Genomic DNA, 23,774 nt, shown 5'->3' with positions numbered 1-23,774 from the left:
TTTACTCTGTCAGAGCTTCCTTTCTCTGCTCATTCTTACTATGGAATTTACATTTACTCTGTCAGAGCTTCCTTTCACTGCCCATTCTTACTATGGAATTCACATTTACTCTGTCAGAGCTTCCTTTCTCTGCCCATTCTTACTATGGAATTTACATTTACACTGTCAGAGCTTCCTTTCTCTGCTCATTCTTACTGTGGAATTTACATTTACTCTGTCAGAGCTTCCTTTCTCTGCCCATTCTTACTATGGAATTCACATTTACTCTGTCAGAGCTTCCTTTCTCTGCCCATTCTTACTATGGAATTTACATTTACACTGTCAGAGCTTCCTTTCTCTGCTCATTCTTACTGTGGAATTTACATTTACTCTGTCAGAGCTTCCTTTCTCTGTTCATTCTTACTATGGAATTTACATTTACTCTGTCAGCGCTTCCTTTCTCTGCTCATTCTTACTATTGAATTTACATTTACTCTGTCAGAGCTTCCTTTCTCTGCTCATTCTTACTATTGAATTTACATTTACTCTGTCAGAGCTTCCTTTCTCTGCTCAGACTTACTGTTGAATTTACATTTACTCTGTCAGGGCTTCCTTTCTCTGCTCATTCTTACTATGGAATTTACATTTGCTCTGTCAGAGCTTCCTTTCTCTGCTCATTCTTACTATTGAATTTACATTTACTCTGTCAGCGCTTCCTTTCTTTGCTCATACTTACTGTTGAATTTACATTTACTCTGCCAGAGCTTCCTTTCTCTGCTCATTCTTACTATGGAATTTACATTTACTCTGTCAGGGCTTCCTTTCTCTGCTCATTCTTACTATGGAATTTACATTTACTCTGTCAGAGCTTCCTTTCTCTGCTCATTCTTACTATGGAATTTACATTTACTCTGTCAGAGCTTTCTTTCTCTGCTCATTCTTACTATTGAATTTACATTTACTCTGTCAGAGCTTCCTTTCTCTGTTCATTCTTACTATGGGATTTACATTTACTCTGTCAGCTTCCTTTCTCTGCTCATTCTTACTATGGAATTTACATTTACTCTGTCAGAGTGGCAATGTGCACTGGCACAGTTCTGCAGAGCACACGCTGTAGGCCTGACACACCCACTTGAAGACAAGTAACTGCTATTCAATCTATAACAGTGAAGAAAGTTTTTGGGTTTAAAATGCACAAAATGATGACACCTGATATGAGTGGCAATGTGCACTGGCACAGTTCTGCAGAGCACACACTGTAGGCCTGACACACCCGCTTTGAGGACACTGACTGCTATTAGCTTACACTGGAAACCTTTTTTTCTTTGTAAAAGCACACTACAGAGACACCAGATTTGAGTGGCAACTGTCAAAGTACGCTGGCAGGGTTCTGCAGGGCACACGCTGAAGGAAGGCCTGACACACCCGCTTTAAGGACACAGACTGCTATTAGCTTACACTGGAAAGCTGTTTTTCTTTGTAAAAGCACGCTACAGAGACACCAGATATGAGTGGTGGCACTGGGCAAATGGGCACAGTATCCACTGAGCCTGACACAGAAGCTGGCAGACAACTAACTGCTCTTCTTCAATCTATTACAGTGAAAAACTTGTTTTGGTTTTAAATGCAAGCTTAAGCTATTGTGACACCAGATATGAGTGGTGGCACTGTGCAAATGGGCACAGTATCCACTGAGCCTGACACAGAAGCTGGCAGGCAGGCAACTGCAATTACATTACACAGAAAAAAAAAAAAAGCAGACTGATGTTCTAGCCCTAAAAAGGGCTTTTTGGGGTGCTGTTTTTACAGCAGAGATCAGATGAGTCCTTCAGGATTGTAGTGGACACTGAATACCCTAGCCTAGCTATCAATTTCCCTATCTAATGAACAGCAGCTACACTTTCCCTCCTCTCAGTAAGCATGCAGCTTCAGAATGAATCGAAAATGGATGCTGGGAGGGAGGTGGGAGGGTGTGGAAGGGAGGGTCTGCTGCTGATTTGCTGGAATGTGTCTGCTGACCGTGAGGCACAGGGTCAAAGTTTGCTGAATGATGACGAATAGGGGGCGGATCGAACCGCGCATGTGTCCGCCCGCCGCGGCGAACGCGAACACACTATGTTCGCCGGGAACTATTCGCCAGCGAACAGTTCGGTACATCACTAATGCCCGGAGAATGAAGTTGGGTTGTAACCCAATTTTTCCAGTAAGTTTCTTACATGTGTGGTAAATTTTGCTGTTGTGAGTGGGTGTCCTTGTAGTTGTAATAGTGGTGAGTCTGGTAGGTGTGTGCTATAAGCTGACCGTAATGTGTCTAGTGTCTTGACTGGACACCAAGCATTGTCTGTTGGAAAGAGAGGAATGATGGTGGGGTGTAGGGACTGATTTGTTTTGGTAGATGGGATTGTGAGAACGTAATAGTCGTCTATTTTTGTGAGTTGTGAGGTTTTTAGGCTGTGAGTGGTATCCCCTTGACAAACGACAGTAAATTCCCTAGGTCTTAGGAACCCATAAAAAGCCAAATAGATTGCAGATTTGATCACCAGGTTAGTGTTGGGATCAAACGGGGATTCGTCGAGGAGGTTGCTTAGTAATCTAAAGATAGGCCCATCTATAGGTAGTCTGGTGGTGATAGATGGAACCGATACTTTAGAGATCCCCTTTAAGATTTTCTTTATGGGATATGATGATTAAAAGGGGGTGTTGTTAGGGAAATTTGTGAGGCTGTGGTGCTGCACCCCCGTGAGGTATAATTTAATGGTGTTGTGTGAAAGTTTTAAATGTAAATGGCAAAAAGAGGCAAAAGCCACCATGGTTTGGTTTGAGAAATCGCCTTGTAATCCGAATTCAGCAGTAAATTTATTGAAAATGTTAAGTGCCCTAGTGTAGGTGATTGCAGTGCTTGGTGATAGTGCATGGTGCATGAGTGTCCTAGCGTGGTGCATAAGTGTGTTTAGTCCAAGATTAGTTCGTGAAAATTCGGTGTTCTGGATGGTTGATGGTGGGCTGACGGGAGTGCCTGGAAAAACACCTGAAATTGAGATCGAGATAAAGCGTCAGCAGCCGTGTTGTGAATACCCGGGATGTGAAGGCAAATTAGGTGGAACTGGACGGTTGCTGCCAACCAGGTCAGCTTGCGAATCAGCCGCATGATGGTAAGAGAGGATGAGCACCCTTTATTGATGATATCGCAAGCTGACGAGCTGTCGGAATAACACTTTACTGCCTTGCCGGACCAGAGGTGACCCCAAGTGTGTGCGGCTGCCACAATGGGGTAAATCTCAAACAGAGCTGAAGTTTCTCTAAACCCCGGCAAGGCATCCGTCTCAGCTGGCCAGTGACCCCTAAACCAGTGATTACCAAATATAGCTGCAAACCCCGTGTTGGCTGCAGCGTCAGTGTAAATGCAGGGAGAGGAGTCTGAGAGGGGAGGGATAAACATGGAGATACCGTTCCATAGGGATAAAAACTGCCCCCACATGAGTAGGTCAGCTTTGGCGTGCTGGTCCAACGCAATTGGGCAGTCGTCCGGTACCCCGTGAAGCAGGCAAAGGAGCCTGGACACGAAAGATCTGCCCTGCGGAACGATGCGCATTGCGAAATTCAGGGACCCCAATAGGGACTGAAGTTCTTTCCTGGTGCATAGATCGCTCTGCAGGAACATGTCTATTTCCCCTCTCAGGCGGACAAGTTTTTCAGTGGGAAGGCTGGCGCGGAAGGTAGCAGAATCTAGCTCTATGCCCAGGAAAGTGAGTTTAGTGGTAGGGCCAATTGTTTTGGCGGGAGACAAAGATACCCCGAGGGTGGTGAAAAGTGCAGAGGTGCTGAGGATATCAGTGGGTGTGCATGTGCTTGGTTCAATGATGAGGAAGTCATCCAAGTAGTGAATGACTGTGTGACACCTAATAATGTTCAGAAGCAGCCAGCATAGCGTTTCTGCGAAAATATCAAAGAGTTTGGGGCTGCTTCTGGAACCGAAAGTGAGACGCGTGGAAAAATAGTACCTGTTTCGCCATTTAACACCGTGCAAGTGCCAGTGATGGGTGCATGGGCAGCAGTTTGAAAGCGTTGGTAATGTCTGTTGCTAAGCCAAGCGTTGCTGCCAGTTGACATGATGGATTGTATGGCGTCGTCTATTTTAACGTATTGTAGTGAAAATTTGTGTGCGGGGATGAGTGCGTTGATGCTAGGAACAAAAGAGGAGTGCGGTGCAGATAAATCGATAATCATACGTTTTTTATTAGAATACTTGTGTACAGCTATACCGATAGGGTTAGTGCGCCAGGAGGAAAACGGTGAGGAGGTGAAGGGGCCGATCATGAACCCTTGAGTGATTTCAGTGGAGAGGAGAAGATCCGTGGCCTCCGGGTCTAGACAGGCTGATAGGAGATTAGGGCATTCCAGTATCCCTGGGGGGGATGGCTACGAGACCCGTGAAAAAACCCTGGGTAAACCCTGTTATTAGGTACTCCACAAGATGTTTACTTGGATGATCTTTAAGGTAAAAGGCCAGGTTGTCGATATTAATATCGGTTAGTCATTTGTTAGGGGACAACCTGGCCGGACACATGGTCTTCGTGTGTGCCCTGAAACAGATGGAGCAGATGTGCAACAATCTACAAGCGCTAAAGCTGCAGGAACCTGCATTGAAGTTGTTGCACACCTGCGCCTTCCCCAAAAAGGAGATGGGCCTCCCCAGTTTGTCCCTCTGACCGCCTTCCTGTTTAAGGTGGGGAGTGGAAGAGGATTGAGGGGTGGTAGAGGGGGTGGCTGGGTCAGCCATAGAAGGGCACAAATCAGCCAAGTGGGTTGAGGAATTGCATATAGCGCAGGACGGGGGCCTCAGACCAGCGAAATGGCGACAGAATAGTTCCGTATCCATCTGACACCAGTTAATTCTGACATTAAACTGTTTCAGATGGGTCGCCGCTTTCGCTGATATCGATTTGTGATAATCGTAGAAAGATGAGCCCCCGTACTTAACACCCAAATCCACCACTTTATGGAGATAGAGGTCCAGTTCCTCTCTCCTGTGGGGATATACCGAGCAGATAACATCTCGGTATATCCCAAAGGCCAACACGAAATTGGGGATAGACAACTTTTTGTTGAGCCTTGGATCTCTGGTTTTTAGGACCACTGAGATGTCGCCAAAATTGTAAGCCCTGTTCTCCAGTACGTCTTGGGAGGCAATAAGTGATGACACCAGACACACGTCCTTCCCATCTAGGATTTCTTTCCTAATGGAGTCTGGGACGGAGTGAGCTGGTGACACAAAAGGCGACAGTACTGGAGCAGGAGCTGGAGGGGGAAGTGTAGGTACGGGTGTTGGTGCCATAGGTACAGCCGGGATTGGGGCTATAGAAACAGGGAGGTTACCTGGGGAGGCTATGGCACTTTCCACCTTGCTTAACCTGCTGTTTAGGGTCTGCAGGTTGGCCAGGATTGCCGCAAGGGTGTCCTGGGTAGCAATGCCAGCGCCAGAAACTTGGCTTTGAGAGCTTGTGCCTGGCCTAGGCTCTGGGGCTTGGTTGGCTAACAGTCTGTATAATTCCACCTTTCGGGCTGTAGCCGGAAAGGGGATGCCCCTGAGCCTAAGTTCGGCAGTGATTTTAGGTATTGTCCATGCTCTCAAAGACATAGGGGTAGAAAGAGCGAGAGAAACTCCTGGGGACTCTGGTCTGATAGGGGTTGATATAATATCCTCATCAGGTACCTTGTCCATGGGAGATGTGTCTTGTGACATTCTAGAAATGAATTAAATGAGTTGGTTTTAGTAGGGGCGTCTGAGAAAACTATTTCAAGGGGTGGGGAATAGCTTATATGAACTGGACTGTAGGATTATTGCCGAAGCGAAAAACTTAACTTAGACTAGTGACGGTTGAGGCCCTGCTAATGCCAAGTGGCGGTGAGAGGCTCTATCTATGATTTGGCTGAAGTGGATTATGTTGCCACGGATGTGGTGGCGGGATGTTGGCCTCTCGGTGACATTTAAAAGGTTTCAAATGTGTGGCCGTGACGAGTGAGGCCCTGACTACGGCCCTGTAGAAGGGCGAATGAGGCCGTGTTGAGGTTTGGGAGATGATTTGTAAATGCCTCGGTGAGCTAGGTCTGGCGTTCAGACCCTGTGAGCCAGTTCACGTAACAACTATGGGGTAATTGGCGTTTTATGTGCTGGTACGATACTAACCTTGATAGAGATTATACCCATGGACTTGTTTCTTCAAGTGTATGAGAGAGAGGTCCAGTGGTTCGTGATGTCGTAGCAGAGCCTAAGGGGTTTGAGACAGATGTAGATCTGTGTGAGCGTGGCGAAAGGGCGCCATATGAGTTAATGGGGGGGCATGGACGAGTAAACGGGTGGCAAACTGGACCGTGAAGGCTGTCTGTGGCCTTTTCATGGGAAACTGAAGTACTGTATTGAAGATTTAAAGAAAACTATACCTGGATAAGGTACAACTATCGAGGATTCCTCAGAATTTAGACGGGGCAGGTTGTTGATGCTATCGTAGTAGAACCTAAGGGTTTGAGACAGATGTAAATCTGAGTGGGCGTAGCGTATGAGCGCAGAGTGAGTTGACAAGTGTAATTTGTTGGCTGCCTGAGTTACCTCAAACAGAGAATAAAAGTAAAATAAATACTATACCTGGATTAAAGGACAAGAAGCAGGGTTTGAAATATAGAATGAGCGAACGGTTGGTACTAGCGTAGAAAGGAAACTGGATTTAAGGATAAGAACCCCAGTTTTTTTTATTGCAATTTAGCCGTACTATGTGGCAAAGTGCGATCTGTGGAGATCAAAGAGATTTATTTTAACAGGGCAGAGATTAATTTGCACGTTTAAGGCATAGTAAAATATTATGTAAATAGTAATTAATAGCAGGGAAGCTGTATGTTATACAGAATAAACAGTAAGTACCATAAAAACCACTAGGTGGCGATGTCAGTCCAATAAACTAGGTATGTGAACTGCTACACAAAATATATTGAAAAAGTATGAATGAACGTTTATGTAATACATATGTAATGCATAATATGGAAAACTGGCAAGACTTTCTTTCCACCACATTTGCTGCTCCGCATCAGTACAGGTCAGAGTACCACTGCCTCCTGCTTTTATTAGTTGGTGGCTTTGGGTTTTGATATGACTTATCTATGATTTATATTTGTTATTCTAGTGATTATATTATATATTATTTTTATAGATATATATTTTTTATATTCTATTTTATTTTTCATATGATATATTTATATTTTTTATATATACATCTTGTATATTATATTTATTTTTTCTTTTCTTCCTATATCTAGTTATTTATTTTATGTTATTTATATATAGAGTTACTATGTTTGGTTATTTTTTCATATTATGTGGTTTGGGGTTACTGCCCCTTTTTACTGTCTTTGGGCTTCCCCTGTTTCCTTGGGGTAGCCCCCTCTTTTGTGGTGTTTTTATGGGGTGTTTACCAGGGATTTCTGCAGTTTACCCCTTTGTTTTTCTCCCTCCCCCCCCTACCCCACTATCTAACACCCCGCGGTTAACCCTCCCCGCGGACTATGGGCGCTTAGCTCGGGGTTTCAGGAGACTAGCTTTTTGGCTAACTCCTCTCATTCCCGTGCTCCAGGGTGAGTCTGCCGGCGCCCGGGGTATCTCGCGGTCAGGCGCGAGTACATGGCGTCCCGGACCACTCACGCACGTGGCCACCTCGCCGTGCGGCTCCCCCCTGGAACCGCGTGCATCCGACCAGCTAGAGGAGGGTGCGCCTGCTAAACGCGCCCTCTCTTCCTCCCACGCTGGTCGGACACTGAGTTTTTCTTCCCCACTGGGGTCTGGCTCTGTAACAGGGCGCATACAGAGCCAGAAGTCAGGTAGCTCACTATTCTTGTGAGTATCTGGATTACATTCATATTTCAGTTCAACATTGATATTTGCAATTTATATTTCCAGGCTTGTCTCTTGAATTCTCACTTTGCATATTTTCTGCATGGTATTTGCATGCTTTCATTGATGTGACTTTTTCGACTGAGGTCCGTATCCATTGCTTTCTTCCATGATAGGGTTTTTCACTACTCTCCTCTCATTATCTACCTCCTATTAGATATAGAGCAGTGATGGCGAACCTATGGCACGCGTGCCACAGGTGGCACGCCGGGCCCTCTCTGTGGGCACGCGGCCATAGCTTTGCCATCACTGCAGAGTAGGCGCCTGCCTGCCCGAAACGGCAGGCGCCTACTCTGCTTCCGTGTCGGGAGGACCGGAAGCAGGGGGGAGGGATCGAGGAAGCAGCTCTCCCGTCCTCCCGCGAGCTGTGTGGAGCGTTGCCGCGCGTTACCATGGCAACGCTCCACACAGCATCGCGCGGGAGGACAGGAGAGCTGCAGGACCTGTCCTCCTGTCCTGCATACAACCACCGGACCGCCAGGGATGGCTGTGTTCCCCCCCTCCCCTTCACCAAAGGTAACAAGAAGGGAAGGGGGGGGATACTGATGTAATAACCTAACCCCCTTACCCACAGCACCCCTACTCCCAGCACCCCTACTCCCAGCACCCCTACTCCCAGCACCCCTACTCCCAGCACCCCTACTCCCAGCACCCCTACTCCCCTTACCCCCAGCACCCCTACTCCCACTACCCCCAGCACCCCTACTCCCACTACCCCCAGCACCCCTACTCCCACTACCCCCAGCACCCCTACTCCCAGCACCCCTACTCCCAGCACCCCTACTCCCACTACCCCCAGCACCCCTACTCCCACTACCCACAGCACCCCTACTCCCAGCACCCCTACTCCCAGCACCCCTACTCACACTACCCCCAGCACCCCTACTCCCACTACCCCCAGCACCCCTACTCCCAGCACCCCTACTCTCCCTACCCCAGCACCCCTACTCCCAGTACCCCCAGCACCCCTACCCCCAGCACCCCTACCCCTAGCACCCCTACCCCCAGCACCCCTACCCCCAGCACCCCTACCCCCCTTACCCACAGCACCCCTACCCCCTCTACACACAGCACCCCTACCCCCTCTACACACAGCACCCCTACCCCCCCACACACAGCACCCCTACCCCCCCACACACAGCACCCCTACCCCCCCACACACAGCACCCCTACCCCCCCACACACAGCACCCCTAGCCCCCCACACACAGCACCCCTAGCCCCCCACACACAGCACCCCTCCCCCCACACTCACGGCACCCTTCCCCCCCCACACACAGCACCCTTCCCCCCCCCACACACAGCACCCTTCCCCCCCCACACACACAGCACCCTTTTCCCCCCACACACACAGCACCCTTTTCCCCCAAACACACACAGCACCCTTTCCCCCAAACACACACAGCACCCTTTCCCCCAAACACACACAGCACCCTACCCCCCACACACAGCACCCTACCCCCCCACACACAGCACCCTACCCCCCCACACACAGCACCCCACCCCCCACACACAACATTACACACAGACACATACACTGCACCCCTCAATTCAGTATATGTGTGTGTGTTCAGCAGTCTTTATGTATTCAGCAGTGTGTGTGTGTGTATGTGTATTCAGCAGACTGCGTGCGTGTATTCAGCAGACTGCGTACTCAGCAGTGTGCGTGTATTTAGCGGACTGTGTGTGTATTTAGCAGTCTGTCTGTGTCTCGGTGTGTGTATGTATTAAGCAGTTGGTGTGTGAATGTGTTCAGCAGTCTGTGTGTATGTATTGCATTTGTTGGAGATACTAATATAAGCTTAATTTATATCATTATTTAAAATTTTTACAATTTAACTCTCTGTTGTGTTCTTTTAAAACAAAAGTTGTTAACTGTACGGGTAGTTTTTTCTAAACGTAAACCTCAGTATTCAGGTTTAATTGCCATGTTGGCACTTTGAGGGGAAAAAAGTTGGCATGTATTGCGGTTTGGGCACTTGGGCTCAAAAAGGTTCGCCATCACTGATATAGAGTAAGCGTATGTTGTATGGTGGCTTAGTGGTTACAGACTTGCACTTCATCCATGAGTTTCAAATCCCCTGTACAGCACGAGATCAATCTGTTGTGTAATTACATGCTGGCTGGAGGAACACGTGGATCATGTACGCTGATATTCTTTTGTTGGATCTTATATGATGCAGGACACGTGAAGTTTTTATATTGCACAATTATGGTTAACTACCAGTCCCTATGCTTCAGTATTTATGTATTTACAGAGATCAGACTACTCTAGTAAGATATATACTGGGCGAATATAAAAAGCTAAGCAGACCTAGCTCTGGCTCAGATTGATATGAGAGACCAGTCTATGCTGACTCTAATTCTATTCAGATGGCATACTGATGAGACATATATTGATGAAGAATTCTTTAAACAGGTCTGTAGCTTCATGTGCATGCCATTCTCAGTTATAAATTAATCACGCTGTATGTCGTGTATGTGATTTATGGGCACTATAATCACTGGACCAGGTTCAGCCTGTATCCGCTACAGCTGGAATACCACTATTTTGCCTGCTGGGCATTTAGGGACTGCCGCTCACGGTTCAGGTTTTCCACACGGCATTACGCTGTCTAAAAGGGTTGGTGTCTAGGGGTCCTATGTCACAGGATGCTCTGAGGATCTACGATTTTTTAGGGACCTCTACCCGCACTCAGAGGTCCCCATTACTCGCTCGATACCCTTGTAAAGCGCTGCAGAATTGGATGGCGCTATATAAATACCATAATATGATAATATAATAATGATACGCAACCCAGGATTGGCCTGCTACGTCTGTGCCCATTAGAACGGCCTGCTATGTCTGTGCCCATTTAAACGGCCTGCTATGTCTGTGCCCCATTGATTGGCCTGCTATGTCTGTGCCCCATTGATTGGCCTGCTATGTCTGTGCCTATTTGCTTGGCCATCTATTCTGTGTCCATTCGTTTGGCCTGCTGGGCCTGTCCCCTACTGCCGGGCCTGCACTATTGGTGCCGAACCCCCTTTTGGCCGCAGGCCTGGGGGAATATCACTGAGGAAAACCCAGTGCCCACCAGTGACATGGAGATAGGCAGGTGTCCAGACAAGCACCATTGCCATACTATCCAAGAGGACACCAGTATACGGCCATCTGAATATGGTGGGAAGGGTTAAGGCCCTAAACCTCACGCCTGAAGGGCAAGGTTTCTTATGAAGACCCCGGACACATCCACGGTTTACACCAAACCGGCGACGGCACATCTCCAAGGAGAACTTCGCACAGGCAAGGACCGGTACTCAGACACCTACAGGAGAACACAGTGTTTTTCCTTGTCTTTAACATCTACTCCGTATCTGCCTCCCGGAATCCTTACAGGTATCGGTAGTTTTTTCCCTCGTAAGGTTAGCTCCTGGTCCTGTTCAGTGGGGCCTACTTTTATTACCTTCCGGCCTGCTATTTGCCTTCTATCTGAGATAGAATTGGCGTATTTACTCTTATCTACGTTATTGTTGCTTTTTTTGTTTTTCATGACTTCTTTTTCCTTTCGCTCGGGTCGTCGAGTGGCCTGACTTGACCTCCTCCGACCTCCCGGGCACTCGTGGATTGCGGACTCCAGCTTTCCTCAGACTACCAACAATCTTCCTGGACCCCGCGCACACGGGATCCGGACAGTCAGTTGATAGTTGATAGTTTTCCATCGTTGTACTGAAGATTGCCTTCTGCTGACATTAATAATTGGTGTGCCCTGCAGTTGGTCACCCTGAGTCGCTAGGGACTCTAGTTTAGATCACAGGAGGGTGCGGCCCTCCATCACCTCGCTCCGTGTATAATTTATTTTCAGGAACAGAGGGCGAACCCTTCTCATATACAGAACCGGATGCTGATTTGTTTTTAGAGGGCGCAGCCCCTCCCTCGACCTCAACCAGATACTGGGCTGGATACAGAGGACATGTTTGGAGGACACATTCTCATAAAGAGAACTAGTCACGGATATAGAATCTGCTGTTGGTTATTAACGGGTGCGGCCCGCTCAGGCTAGCGGCCGGACGCTATCACGGTATGCAATCACGTTAGTAGAGAGCGCGGCTCTCTCATACACTCGACACTCTACAGTGCCGCCCATTTGTTCATCATACAGGCTTGTACCTGTGCAAGACATTGATGACTACTTAAAGGGGCATCCCTCCTGCATTCGATTGGATCCGGCGTCCATGCTAATGATTCCTTTATAGAGGACTGCCTGGCCATGCAAGATATACGTATTTAGACTGGATCCCTCTATTCTATCTCCTGTAATGGATCTACGGGATCCGGACCGCTGTAACACACGCGAGAAATAATCACAGAGATATAACGGGGGGAGACTCCCACTTATTTACACACACTCCTGGAGATGGTACGGCTAACGGATGGACCTCCGGTATTACATGAGTGTGGGTTTTGGCATATTCTGCACCATATAGAACAGAGAATTGCTTTCTGTTTTGGGTATCCAGACCATTACGAACAAACTGCGCAGACAGTTTCTCCCATGTCAAGATGACAGGAGATACGGAGACCTTCGTGGAGCAAACGGGCACTGCCTTGCTCAGGTCACAAGATTAAGGAAGGCCTATTACCCGGTCTGAAGGTAAACCGTACACATGGATCACATGGTAAGACCGGAAACCCCAGTTGTCTTGACTTCCCCAGTCATTACGATCTTGGGATAAGATGGCAGGACTGCCCCATCTCCTCGGAGCGACTACCTGGTTAACAGGGTTCGGAGATGGTGGGCCCTCCGTCTATACTCTATTTCTCCCTCACGGGAGCCGTTTTGTTGGATTCGCGCTAACCTACTTTTCAACTACCGTCAAGGAGACCTACGAGACTTTGAGGAGGTACCTGGTGTGCCCTGACTCCTACACAGACATCTTTCTCTCTTAGACGAGGACATATCTGGATGGAAATCTGCACTCCGGTTTGCACTTCCCATCCCTTTGAATATTTTTGCGATTTGGTGGTGGACTTAGACACATTCATTGAGATTGGAGATCTACCTGCAAGGCCACATCGCCGGATGACCCTGGCACGTTCGGAGGAGCCACCTTACAGATCAAGAGTTGAGACTTGGTGGCAGTTTCTTCTCGCGGTCCTACGTCGGCAAACGGCCTTCGATATTTTACAACTACAGGAAAATAGCTGATAGGTCAGCTTGCCAGCTCATGGACCGACTGCTGGGGAACAAGTCGCAACACCACGTACGATGGATCTATCAGCGGATGGTGTTTTTTTACGTGTTGAGATGCTTCGTCGGCTGGCATCTTCATTGATCCGTCTACTGTCGTTTATTGCAGTTAGAAAGTCCATTTAGGATTACTCTGATATCTCCTGGAATAGGTACCAGCGACACAAACTGCGTTGGATTGGTGATCTGAGCGTTAAAACAGCAAATACGAAGCCTCCTGTCATGTTATAAAATTAAGATTATAGGTACACTAAAGCTAGCATAATCTACAATTTTTTGCTATAGACAGAATAGTTCCATTGGACAGCTTGTTAGACTAGTTGTTATAATTCCCATCACCTGTTGATATATTTCTATACAACCTAATAAGCCACTAGTATTCAGAAGGAGTACCTTGACAATTTGTTAATAACTCCTGTCTGTTTTGACATTTGACTGGAAGCTGCACTTTAGGATTACTCAGACTCATCTAAATAATATACTCATATATTAACTCTAATAATCCGGGTTTATATATTTCATTGAAGCCATACCAATAAAGCTCTTTTTACCTAATCAGGAACAATATTGAGACCACTATCTGATTTTTCTTATATAGACATAGGAATTAACCCGGTAGGGTTATGACTATACAGACCGGGTGTGTTTCATAGCTTGCCGTTCTCTAGATACATATTGCTATATACCCTTTTATTATTTTTGTTTTCTTTTTAGCTATATATCCTCTATATTATCTTCAACTGACTACCACCATTATCTCCAGGCAGAGGAGGCATAGTCACCTTTGGTGTACTTGCATACCTCTTATTATTTTTGAAACATATATATATTTATATATTTTTTTTTTTTCAAAGCCCTATAAACGTACCTTTCATTAGATGGAGAACTGGCCTTGGTAGCTAATGAACATCCACCGCCTTTTTGCCCAGCACTTGCTTCCTTGTTAGTGCTGGCCACTGTCCCATCAAATGCTTCTCAGAGAAGCATGGAGGAAAAATGTATACTCCAACGTTTCTCAAAATGATGGACAGTTTTGTTATTTACAGATATGTGTTGAAAAACATTATAGTTTACGACTATATTAGCTCATGTGCCAATTTTAAGCAATCATCTTTAAATGCCTATTAAATAAACTCTATGGGCACCCACACCTCTTCATCTCAATGAAGTGATCAGGGTGTCATGCCCTAACCCCGTAAACACAGCAATTTTGCATGGTTAACATTCAGATTGATACAGTGCTGTGTTTGGATGCGCAAAAAGTTAGGTTAGCATTTAGTAATTATAAGAAAACCCAGAGTGAGGAAGACAGAATGACCTATAAGATTAGGCAGAAAGAGGCTAAGCAAGTTATAAGAGCTTCCAAATCACACACAGAAGAGAAAATAGCACAGTCAGTAAAAAAGGGGGACAAAACTTTTTTTAGATACATAAATGAGAAAAGAAAAGTAAAACAAGGATTAGTTAGATTAAAAACAAAAGAAGGAAGGTATGTAGATGAGGATAAATGTCTAGCTGACTGCCTCAATGAATATTTTTGTTCGGTATTTACAGATGAAAATGAAGGAGTTTACAGAGGAAGAGGTTCTATTTCAATTGTCAAAAGTAAAGACAAATAAGTCAATGGGACCTGATGGAATACACCCAAAGCTATTAAAAGAGCTTAGTGGTGTACTAGCAAAACCATTAACAGATTTATTTAACCAATCATTGTTAACAGGAGTAGTCCCTGAAGATTGGAAGTTAGCGAATGTTGTGCCCATTCACAAGAAAGGTAATAGGGAGGAGTCGGGCAACTATAGGCCAGTAAGCCTTACTTCAGTAGTGGGGAAAGTGATGGAAACCATGTTAAAGGGTAGGATTGTTGAACATCTAAAAACACATGGATTTCAAGATCAGAGACAACATGGGTTTACTTCAGGGAGATCATGCCAAACTAATCTTATTGATTTTTTTGATTGGGTAACTAAAATTATAGATTGGGGTGGTGCAGTAGACATTGCTTACCTAGATTTCAGTAAGGCTTTTGACACTGTTGCACATAGAAGGCTTATCAATAAACTGCAATCTTTGAGTTTGGATTCCAATATTGTTGAATGGGTAAGGCAGTGGCTGAGTGACAGGCAACAGAGGGTTGTAGTCAATGGAGTATATTCGAAGCTTGGGCTTGTCACCAGTGGGGTACCTCAGGGATCAGTACTTGGACCCATTCTCTTTAATATTTTTATTAGTGATATTGCAGAAGGTCTTGATGGTAAGGTGTGTCTTTTTGCGGATGATACTAAGATATGTAACAGGGTTGATGTTCCAGGAGGGATAAGCCAAATGGCAAATGATTTAGGTAAACTAGAAAAATGGTCAGAGTTGTAGCAACTGACATTTAATGTGGATACGTGCAAGATAATGCATCTTGGACGTAAAAACCCAAGGGCAGAGTACAGAATATTTGATAGAGTCCTAACCTCAACATCTGAGGAAAGGGATTTAGGGGTGATTATTTCTGATGACTTAAAGGTAGGCAGACAATGTAATAGAGCAGCAGGAAATGCTAGCAGAATGCTTGGTTGTATAGGGAGAGGTATTAGCAGTAGAAAGAGGGAAGTGCTCATGCCATTGTACAGAACACTGGTGAGACCTCACTTGGAGTACTGTACACAGTACTGGAGACCATATCTTCTGAAGGATATTGATACCTTAGAGAGAGTACAAAGAAGGGCTACTAAACTGGTTCATGGATTGCAGGATAAAACTTACCAGGAAAGGTTAAAGGATCTTAACATGTATAGCTTGGAGGAAAGACGAGACAGGGGGGATATGATAGAAACATTTAAATACATAAAGGGAATCAACACAGTAAAGGAGGAGACTATATTTAAAAGAAGAAAAACTACCACAACAAGAGGACATAGTCTTAAATTAGAGGGACAAAGGTTTAAAAATAATATCAGGAAGTATTACTTTACTGAGAGGGTAGTGGATGCATGGAATAGCCTTCCAGCTGAAGTGGTAGAGGTTAACACAGTAAAGGAGTTTAAGCATGTGTGGGATAGGCATAAGGCTATCCTAACTATAAGATAAGGCCAGGGACTAATGAGAGTATTTAGAAAACTGGGCAGACTAGATTGGCCGAATGGTTCTTATCTGCCGTCACATTCTATGTTTCTATGTTTCTATGTGCACTAGTCGCCCAATGCTTCCCTATGGTGATGATCTCAGTCAACGAGGTGGAGCGGAGACCACTGTGTGGGTGAAAAGGAATAAAAACCACCTTGTTAACTCTGGTCACCGAAACGGTCACCAAAACGGTCACTAAGGCAGTATAGCAAGCATGTCAAACTTGCGGCCCACTGGCCACATGCGGCCCACAGTGGATATTTTTGCGGCCTACCTGCCCTGGGGCCACTTTGTGTTGTGGCTGCGACCAGCCACAAGACAGGAAAGATATTTCCTGTCTGATTCTTGTCTTCACTCCAAAGGCCAACCGCTTGCTCCCACAGGCAAGCCACTCCCCCCTTCCCTCCTGCTCACAGTGCCAGAGGAGCGTCTGGCCTGCTTGAGCAAAGAAGAGCAGGGCTGGAACTAGAGGACGGGCGACTCGTCTTAAGGTAGTGGAAGAAGGTCTTGGGGGATCTTCTTGTGTAGGCTGTTAAATTGGAGAGGGGAGGGCAGTGTATTAATTTGAGGGAGGGAGGGAGGGTGCACTGTATTAAAGTAGGGGAGGAAGTGGGCAGTGTATTAATCTTAGGGAGGGGGTACTGTATTCATTTGGTGGAGGGAGGGGGCCAGTGTATTAAATTGGGTAGGGTTAATTTGAGGAAGGGAGGCAGTGTATTAATTTGAGGGAGGTAGGGAGGCAGTGTATTATATTGGAGGCAGGGGGAGGCAGTGTATTATAGTGGTGGGGGGGGCAGTGTATTAGAGTGGTGGTGGGGGCAGTGTATTAGAGTGGAGGAAGGGGGCAGTGTGTTAAATTGGGGGAAGGAGGGTAGTGTATTAAATTAGAGTGCTGGGAGGAGGGTCAGTGTATTAAATTAGAGTGAAGGGAGGAGAGGCAGTGCATTGGATTTGGGAGCAATGTATTGGATTTGTGGGCAGTGTATTAGAATGGGGTTAAGAATAATGTATTTGATTTGTGGCAGTGTATTAGAATGGGGGTAAGAGTAAATTATTGGATTTGGGAGCAATGTATTGGATTTGTGGGCAGTGTATTAGGATGGGGTAGGAGTAATGTATTGGATTCGTGGGCAGTGTATTAGAATGGGGGTATGGGCAGTGTATTAGAATGGGGTAAGAGTAATTTATTGGATTTAGGAGCAATGTATTGGATTTGTGGGCAGTGTATTAGAATGGGGGTATGGGAAGTGTATTAGAATGGGGGTATGGGCAGTGTATTAGAATGGGGGTAAGAGTAATGTATTAGATTTGGGAGCAATGTATTGGATTTGTGGGCAGTGTATTAGAATGGGGGTATGGGCAGTGTATTAGAATGGGGGTAAGAGTAATGTATTGGATTTGGGAGCAATGTATTGGATTTGTGGGCAGTGTATTAGAATGGGGGTATGGGAAGTGTATTAGAATGGGGGTATGGGCAGTGTATTAGAATGGGGGTAAGAGTAATGTATTGGATTTGGGAGAAATGTATTGGATTTGTGGGCAGTGTATTAGAATGGGGGTATGGTAAGTGTATTAGAATGGGGGTATGGGCAGTGTATTAGATTGGGTCTGCATGGAGGCGCTTAATGCTTCCAATGGAGATGCTGATTAGCCGCACAGCATTTTGCCACACATGCACAATAGCCTCCCAATGCTTTCCTATGGTAAAACATTGCATTGGCTGAGATCATCAAGTTTGATGATCTCAGCCCAAGTGAAGAACACACACTAAGACTTCAAAATCAACAAGATAACGTCATTTATTTTTTACAGCTGGGCAACAGCATACATTCACCCTTTAAGTCCCATTACCAAACTTTTTTTAATATGTCAAAGTAGTTGGACTGAAACTGGTTATATGCAAATACACGTCTCCTTAACCCCTTAAGACCGCAGCCAAATGTACAAGTTGTGATCCAAAAAAAAACGTAAACAAAACCTGGCATTTGCGCTATATGTCTGTCCAACCGTAATTCACCTCTTTCATATTAAATGCACCCACACTTATTATATATCATTTTATTCAGGGGAAACAGAGGAAACAGGGCTTTCGTTTAACATCAAATATTTAGGTATGGAACATAATTTAATATGAAAAAAATATAAAAAAATGGGAGAAAATTTTAAAGGGTAATCCAGACGTGGACCCCTTGCTCACGGTGCCTAGAGAGATATCAGCTATGCCTCACTGATGATGCCTAACAAGGTTGAAACGATCGTCTGCGGTTGCTGTGTCTCTCGTGCAGAGAGAACTTGCTGGCATTTCGGATCTGGACTGCCCGTATGGGTGGGACCAGTCTGATATGCTTCAGAGATGTTCTCTCTGTAATGGCACAAGATGAGCTAAAGCCAGCTCGAGTTCTGAGCGGGGACCCAACGAAGGGCAGGCTATTTCAGCTACTGTCCGTTCTCAGTACACTCATGCAACTTGTTTTTTGCTCTCCAGTATTGTTTATATAATGTGTATCCCTTTAAACTGTAATTATAACTCTAGGTTGGAATATAGATATAAATAAAGAGGTTGCCTTTTTTGGGAGTAGGCACTGTACATTTTAAAACATGATTTTATTATACAAAATGTGCAAATGCATAAAAAAACAAATCAATAAAAAACACTGCCTCTTGTGAGAACAGGTGGTGAGTGACACGGCTTATACCGGTATTCACTAACAGGCTCAGTTTGGTGGGCCTGTAGGCAGGGCAGGCGCATCCTATAGGCGACCTAGGCAGTCCCCACATGCTGGTCATGGGTGGGGACCTTGGGGGGACATTAGTGTCCCCACCTGCCTCTCATGGGTGAGAACCAGGGGGGATATTAGGTCCCCCCTTTAATAATTAAGGTCCCCACCCGCCTCTCATGGGTGAGAACCAGGGGGGATATTAGGTCCCCCCTTTAATAATTAAGGTCCCCACCCGCTGCTCATGGTTGGGGACCTGGGGGGAACATTAGGTCCCCCCATTATTTATTTAATAATGTCCCCACGTCTATATTAATAGCCCCCACCCACGGGTCACAGGTTGGGCTGCGGGGGGGCACTATGTCCCCCCCCATTTTAGTTATTTGGGTTCCCCACCAGGTCCCCCATTATTGCACTAGCGACTGGGCCGCATTAGCTGCCAAGTAGCAATGCCATGCCCCTACTTGCAGCATGAAGGATTTAACCTCCCTTTTATTAATATAGGGGTCATAGGGACCCCCATAAGTTTTAAAGCAGAAGGGGGGGGGGGGGGGGTGGGAATGGTTAATCTTTATTACAAGGAGGTAGCTGGTACTGCTGCCGGTTCCCTCCTTGGTTTTTTTTTTGTTTGTTTTTTTGCACAAGCGCAGTGCTATTTACGTCCTAATGGACGAAAACAAATTATTTTTTAACAAATGGTTTACAGACAAAATTCGTAACGGATTAATTCAATTTTTATAGTGGACTGCTGGAGGGCTCTCCATCCTGAGGATAGAGACTATACATTTTACTCAACTATGAACAAATCCTACTCTAGGCTAGACCATATTTTCCTCCCTCACTACTATTTGACTGATCTATAACGGGCTCATTTTGGCACCATCACATGGCAAGACCATGCCCCCATCCTATTAACACTGACATCACCACTGCATAAACCAACCACTTTCAATTGTTGGCTTAATGAGTCATTCCTTATAGACACTTCTTTAACCCAAGAAGCCCCAAACAGGCTCTCCTGATACTTTGCAGAATACAAAAAAAGACAATATATCCCACTCGGGCCTTTGGGAGGCGCATAAATGTGTAATGAGGGTTTTCTTTATATCTAAAAGTAGGGCAGTGAAAAAAGCCTGTATTCCAAAATCCAACCACCTACTCCAAGAAATACACAGAGTCACTGATCGGATTTCTCTAAACTGCAAAATTTCTCATATCACCAAACCCTTCTAAACATCAAGACCTTTTTCAACCAGAATGCCAATAAATGTAGAACACTGTTAGCCACATGATAAACAAAAAGAGGACAACTTCCTACATCGTTAAAATTCATATGAAAGAGAATCAGATCCAATGCTTATCAGACAGGATAGTAGCGACGATTAGAGACTATTACGCCTAACTATGCTCACTCACTAACCAAAATATTACATATTCCAATGGCGCACTAGCAGCGTCACCCTCCAGACATGCCTAAACTGGAATGTTCACAAATGCTACTCGAAGCTGCCTAAACACTGTGGGAGCCGATCACAGAGAAGGAGCTGACTATGGAGCACAGGAACAAAAAGCAGGAACATGCCCTGGACCTTATGGTCTCTTTTCTAAAGTACTATAAGCAGTTTGCCAATGTTTTATTTCTTTGTTTTTTAAAAGCATTCAGTTCAATCAGAGAGGGTTGTGGCATTCCCCCACAGACCTTGGCTGTGGACATCTCCTTAATCCCTAAAATGGGCAAGGTCATTGAGTAATGTGCAAACTACTGCCCTTTATAACTTTTGAATTGTGATTTGAAACCATTCACAAAGATTCCAGCTACACGCCTACATCCTTACCTACCTGGCCTCATTCACAGGGATCTGGTGGGCTTTATTCCTAAGAAAGAACCGAGAGACAACACCATATGGAGCTTAGCCATTACTCTAGAATGGCCTCGAAGAGCCTCCTCCTGCTATGAACAGATGTGGAGAAGGCCTTCGAAAGAGAGAAGTGGGAATTCCTTTTTGCCACTCTGAAAACGTGGATGAGCGCTCTGTGTTGATGCAAATTCAGCCAGAATTTTAAGCAATGGGGCCTTAACTGAACCCTTCCCTATTCGTAACGGAATCCGTCATGGATGCCCCTTATCACCCTTGCTCTTTGTCCTTGCCCTCGAACATTTTATGTGGTAGACCCATGAAGGTCTTGGCATGGCTTGATCACCGCCAGGGAATAAGACTAGCGACCTCTCATCCACTGATACACGCCACTGTCAGAATCTGGCCTACTCTTGCCCCCAAATTAGAACTGTCCTTCCTTCCCGTCACCTATAACATCCCTGGTACATAACCCAGACTTCCTGCCAGGTCTCAAGGCTCCTGGTTTACAGAGACTTTTGAGAAACAGGATGCCTCAGACCAGACACATGATACAGCATGGTAAAGTACCACTATCAGCATTACCGAACTGCACAGAACTTCATGCTACAATTCAGATATTGGCAGCTTCAAATGTTTTCCTCTTCTTTCCCGCAATGCCCACACCTCATTAGAGACCTCACATCTTTTGAGACTTACTGTACTATCCTGACCCACTGGAACACGGAGTGGCTGTTATTTATGCCACACTACAGCAACAAGTTATGGGGCGATGGGCAGGGACGTTTTAGCCGCGAGGCAAACAAGGGACAAAGGTTTAAAAATAATATCAGGAAATATTACTTTACTGAGAGGGTAGTGGATGCATGGAATAGCCTTCCAGCTGAAGTGGTAGAGGTTAACACAGTAAAGGAGTTTAAGCATGCGTGGGATAGGCATAAGGCTATCCTAACTATAAGAAAGGCCAGGGACTAATGAAAGTATTTAGAAAATTGGGCAGACTAGATTGGCCGAATGGTTCTTATCTACCGTCACATTCTATGTTTCTATGTTTAAGGCATTTGCCTTGGGCGGCATTTTCCAGGGGGCGGCAAAAAAAGCCGCCCCCAAATGCCCAGGGCAAATGCCTTGTTAGCCTTGCGATATTCAGTGTTTGTTTGTTCGTCTGATTTTTTCTATTCATTCATTCGGCTTTCTGATGAATGAATGAATGTTTTAGAAACAGACTGTCCCCTCTCACTCAAGCTATGGTTCCAGCGCATGGAAGAACATTTAATACCAATGGGTGAACTCAAACATATCTTGACAGGATGCCCACGGAATCATTGAACCCCTATTTCATCAGTCAGGATATCCCCCCCTCCCCCTCCGTATTAGCACTGACACCCACATTTATTCCTTAGTTTTAAGGAATACTCTGATACTGTTTAACTTACAATGGAAATTCCAAGATCTCTTTGCTGCATGTGTTTTAGATTCTGTATCTTTTTTTTAAATTTTGTAAATCATAATAAACATTGATTTACAAAAAAAATAATAATATAGCTGATTTCGAAATATTTTCTAATTGATCTATACACACACTCTCCCTCAGCCCCCGCCCCCATAATGTGTGTGTACTGGATGTGTGTAGAACGCGTGTGTGTGTGCTTGATTTGTCTAATATGTGTGTGTGCTGACTGTGTGTAGCGTGTGTGGTGCGTGCTGCCTGTGTGTAATGTGTATGCATTTGCATACTGGTTGTGTCTAGTGTGCATGCGTTTACTTTGTGCTGCCTGTTTGTAATTAGTTTGTGTGTGTGTGTGTGTGTGTGTATGTAATGTGTTTGTGTGCTCACTGTATGTGATGCTTGTGGTGATCTATGTATTGCCCCTGGTGCTCTAGCAGGGGATAAACTTTCTGGTGGTCCAGTAGGAGTTAAACTGGTAGTTTAGCAGGAATCCTGGATCTTGATGGTTCAGTCAGGACCATGCACTCTATTCCTTACCCCTGACCATGATGAGATGATTAGGGGATTATACAAATTGGGGTAATTTACCCGGGACTATGGAGAAGAGGTGATCGGGGCCAGATTAACATAGGGCTAGAGGAACTTTGTTTAAAATTGTTGTGTTGATGGAATGTTGAATGGGAGGCATACAGGTGAACAAAACTTTTGTGTACTGCCTGGTTATTAAATGGTTACCATAAAGCTGACTTTGCACACTGGGTAAATATTGCTTACAGCCTTTCTAACATTTTCCTGTCATGGTTGAGTGGGGCGTCACCTTTCAGCTACACTCACTACATCCACCTCTTTATCTGTCCCAGGTTGCAGACCAGGAGCTTCAATCTGCTAGTAAAAAATATTCCTGAGATGAGAGGATTGGCAGTTTGTGATTAGTAAGAGAGAGAGGAGATGCGAGCTGTTGGGCTAGCAAGATAGGCAACCTTGGTTACTCCAGATTTTGTGGACTACATCTCCCCTGATGCTTTGCCAGCATTAGGACTGTAGGAGTATTAAGGGAGATGTAGTCTGTACCATTTGGAGTGACCAGGGTTGCCTACCCCTGATATAGGGTATGTATATTCTGTGACCACATGACCACAAAGTATTACTGATAGGAATACCACAAAAGTTGTATTTCTTTAGAAAATGCAGTTTTTCTTTATTAAGCGGTCCGGCAACAAAACAAACAAAAAGAAAAGTCTTGCTCTTCTGAGCACTAACTGACAATTGTACTAACTGCTGTTGGGTGGCTTATCCGCTGTCAACAAAACAAAATACAAATTTGAGCACAGACTTTTTTTCAAATAAATACATGTTCTCCTTCAGAACATGAAGACTCTTGTAGAGAGGAATGCAGAATCACACACTGCTTGTCCTTCTCCCTGTGAATCCCTGACAGGGACATTTTATAGCAGTCCTGTGCTAATCATTGCCAACAGGTAAGCAGCTA

At 45.3% G+C, this 23,774-nt stretch overlaps 1 protein-coding gene across 1 annotated transcript in view; it reads right to left on the bottom strand.

The window, feature by feature from the left end:
* LOC134585305 (E3 ubiquitin-protein ligase RNF213-like) overlaps nucleotides 1-5,722 on the bottom strand; it is a 203,694-nt gene extending 197,972 nt beyond the window's left edge. Inside the window, exon 1 of the mRNA XM_063440726.1 lies at nucleotides 5,267-5,722. Within this exon, the coding sequence (XP_063296796.1) occupies nucleotides 5,267-5,722 (456 nt within the window). The remainder of the gene's footprint in view (nucleotides 1-5,266) is intronic.
* Nucleotides 5,723-23,774: the final 18,052 nt, after the last annotated feature.

Source organism: Pelobates fuscus, unplaced genomic scaffold, assembly GCF_036172605.1.
Source record: "Pelobates fuscus isolate aPelFus1 unplaced genomic scaffold, aPelFus1.pri H_1, whole genome shotgun sequence".
NCBI lineage: Eukaryota > Metazoa > Chordata > Amphibia > Anura > Pelobatidae > Pelobates > Pelobates fuscus.
Note: the sequence above shows the minus strand (reverse complement) of the source record. Positions and strands in the feature narration are given on the sequence as shown.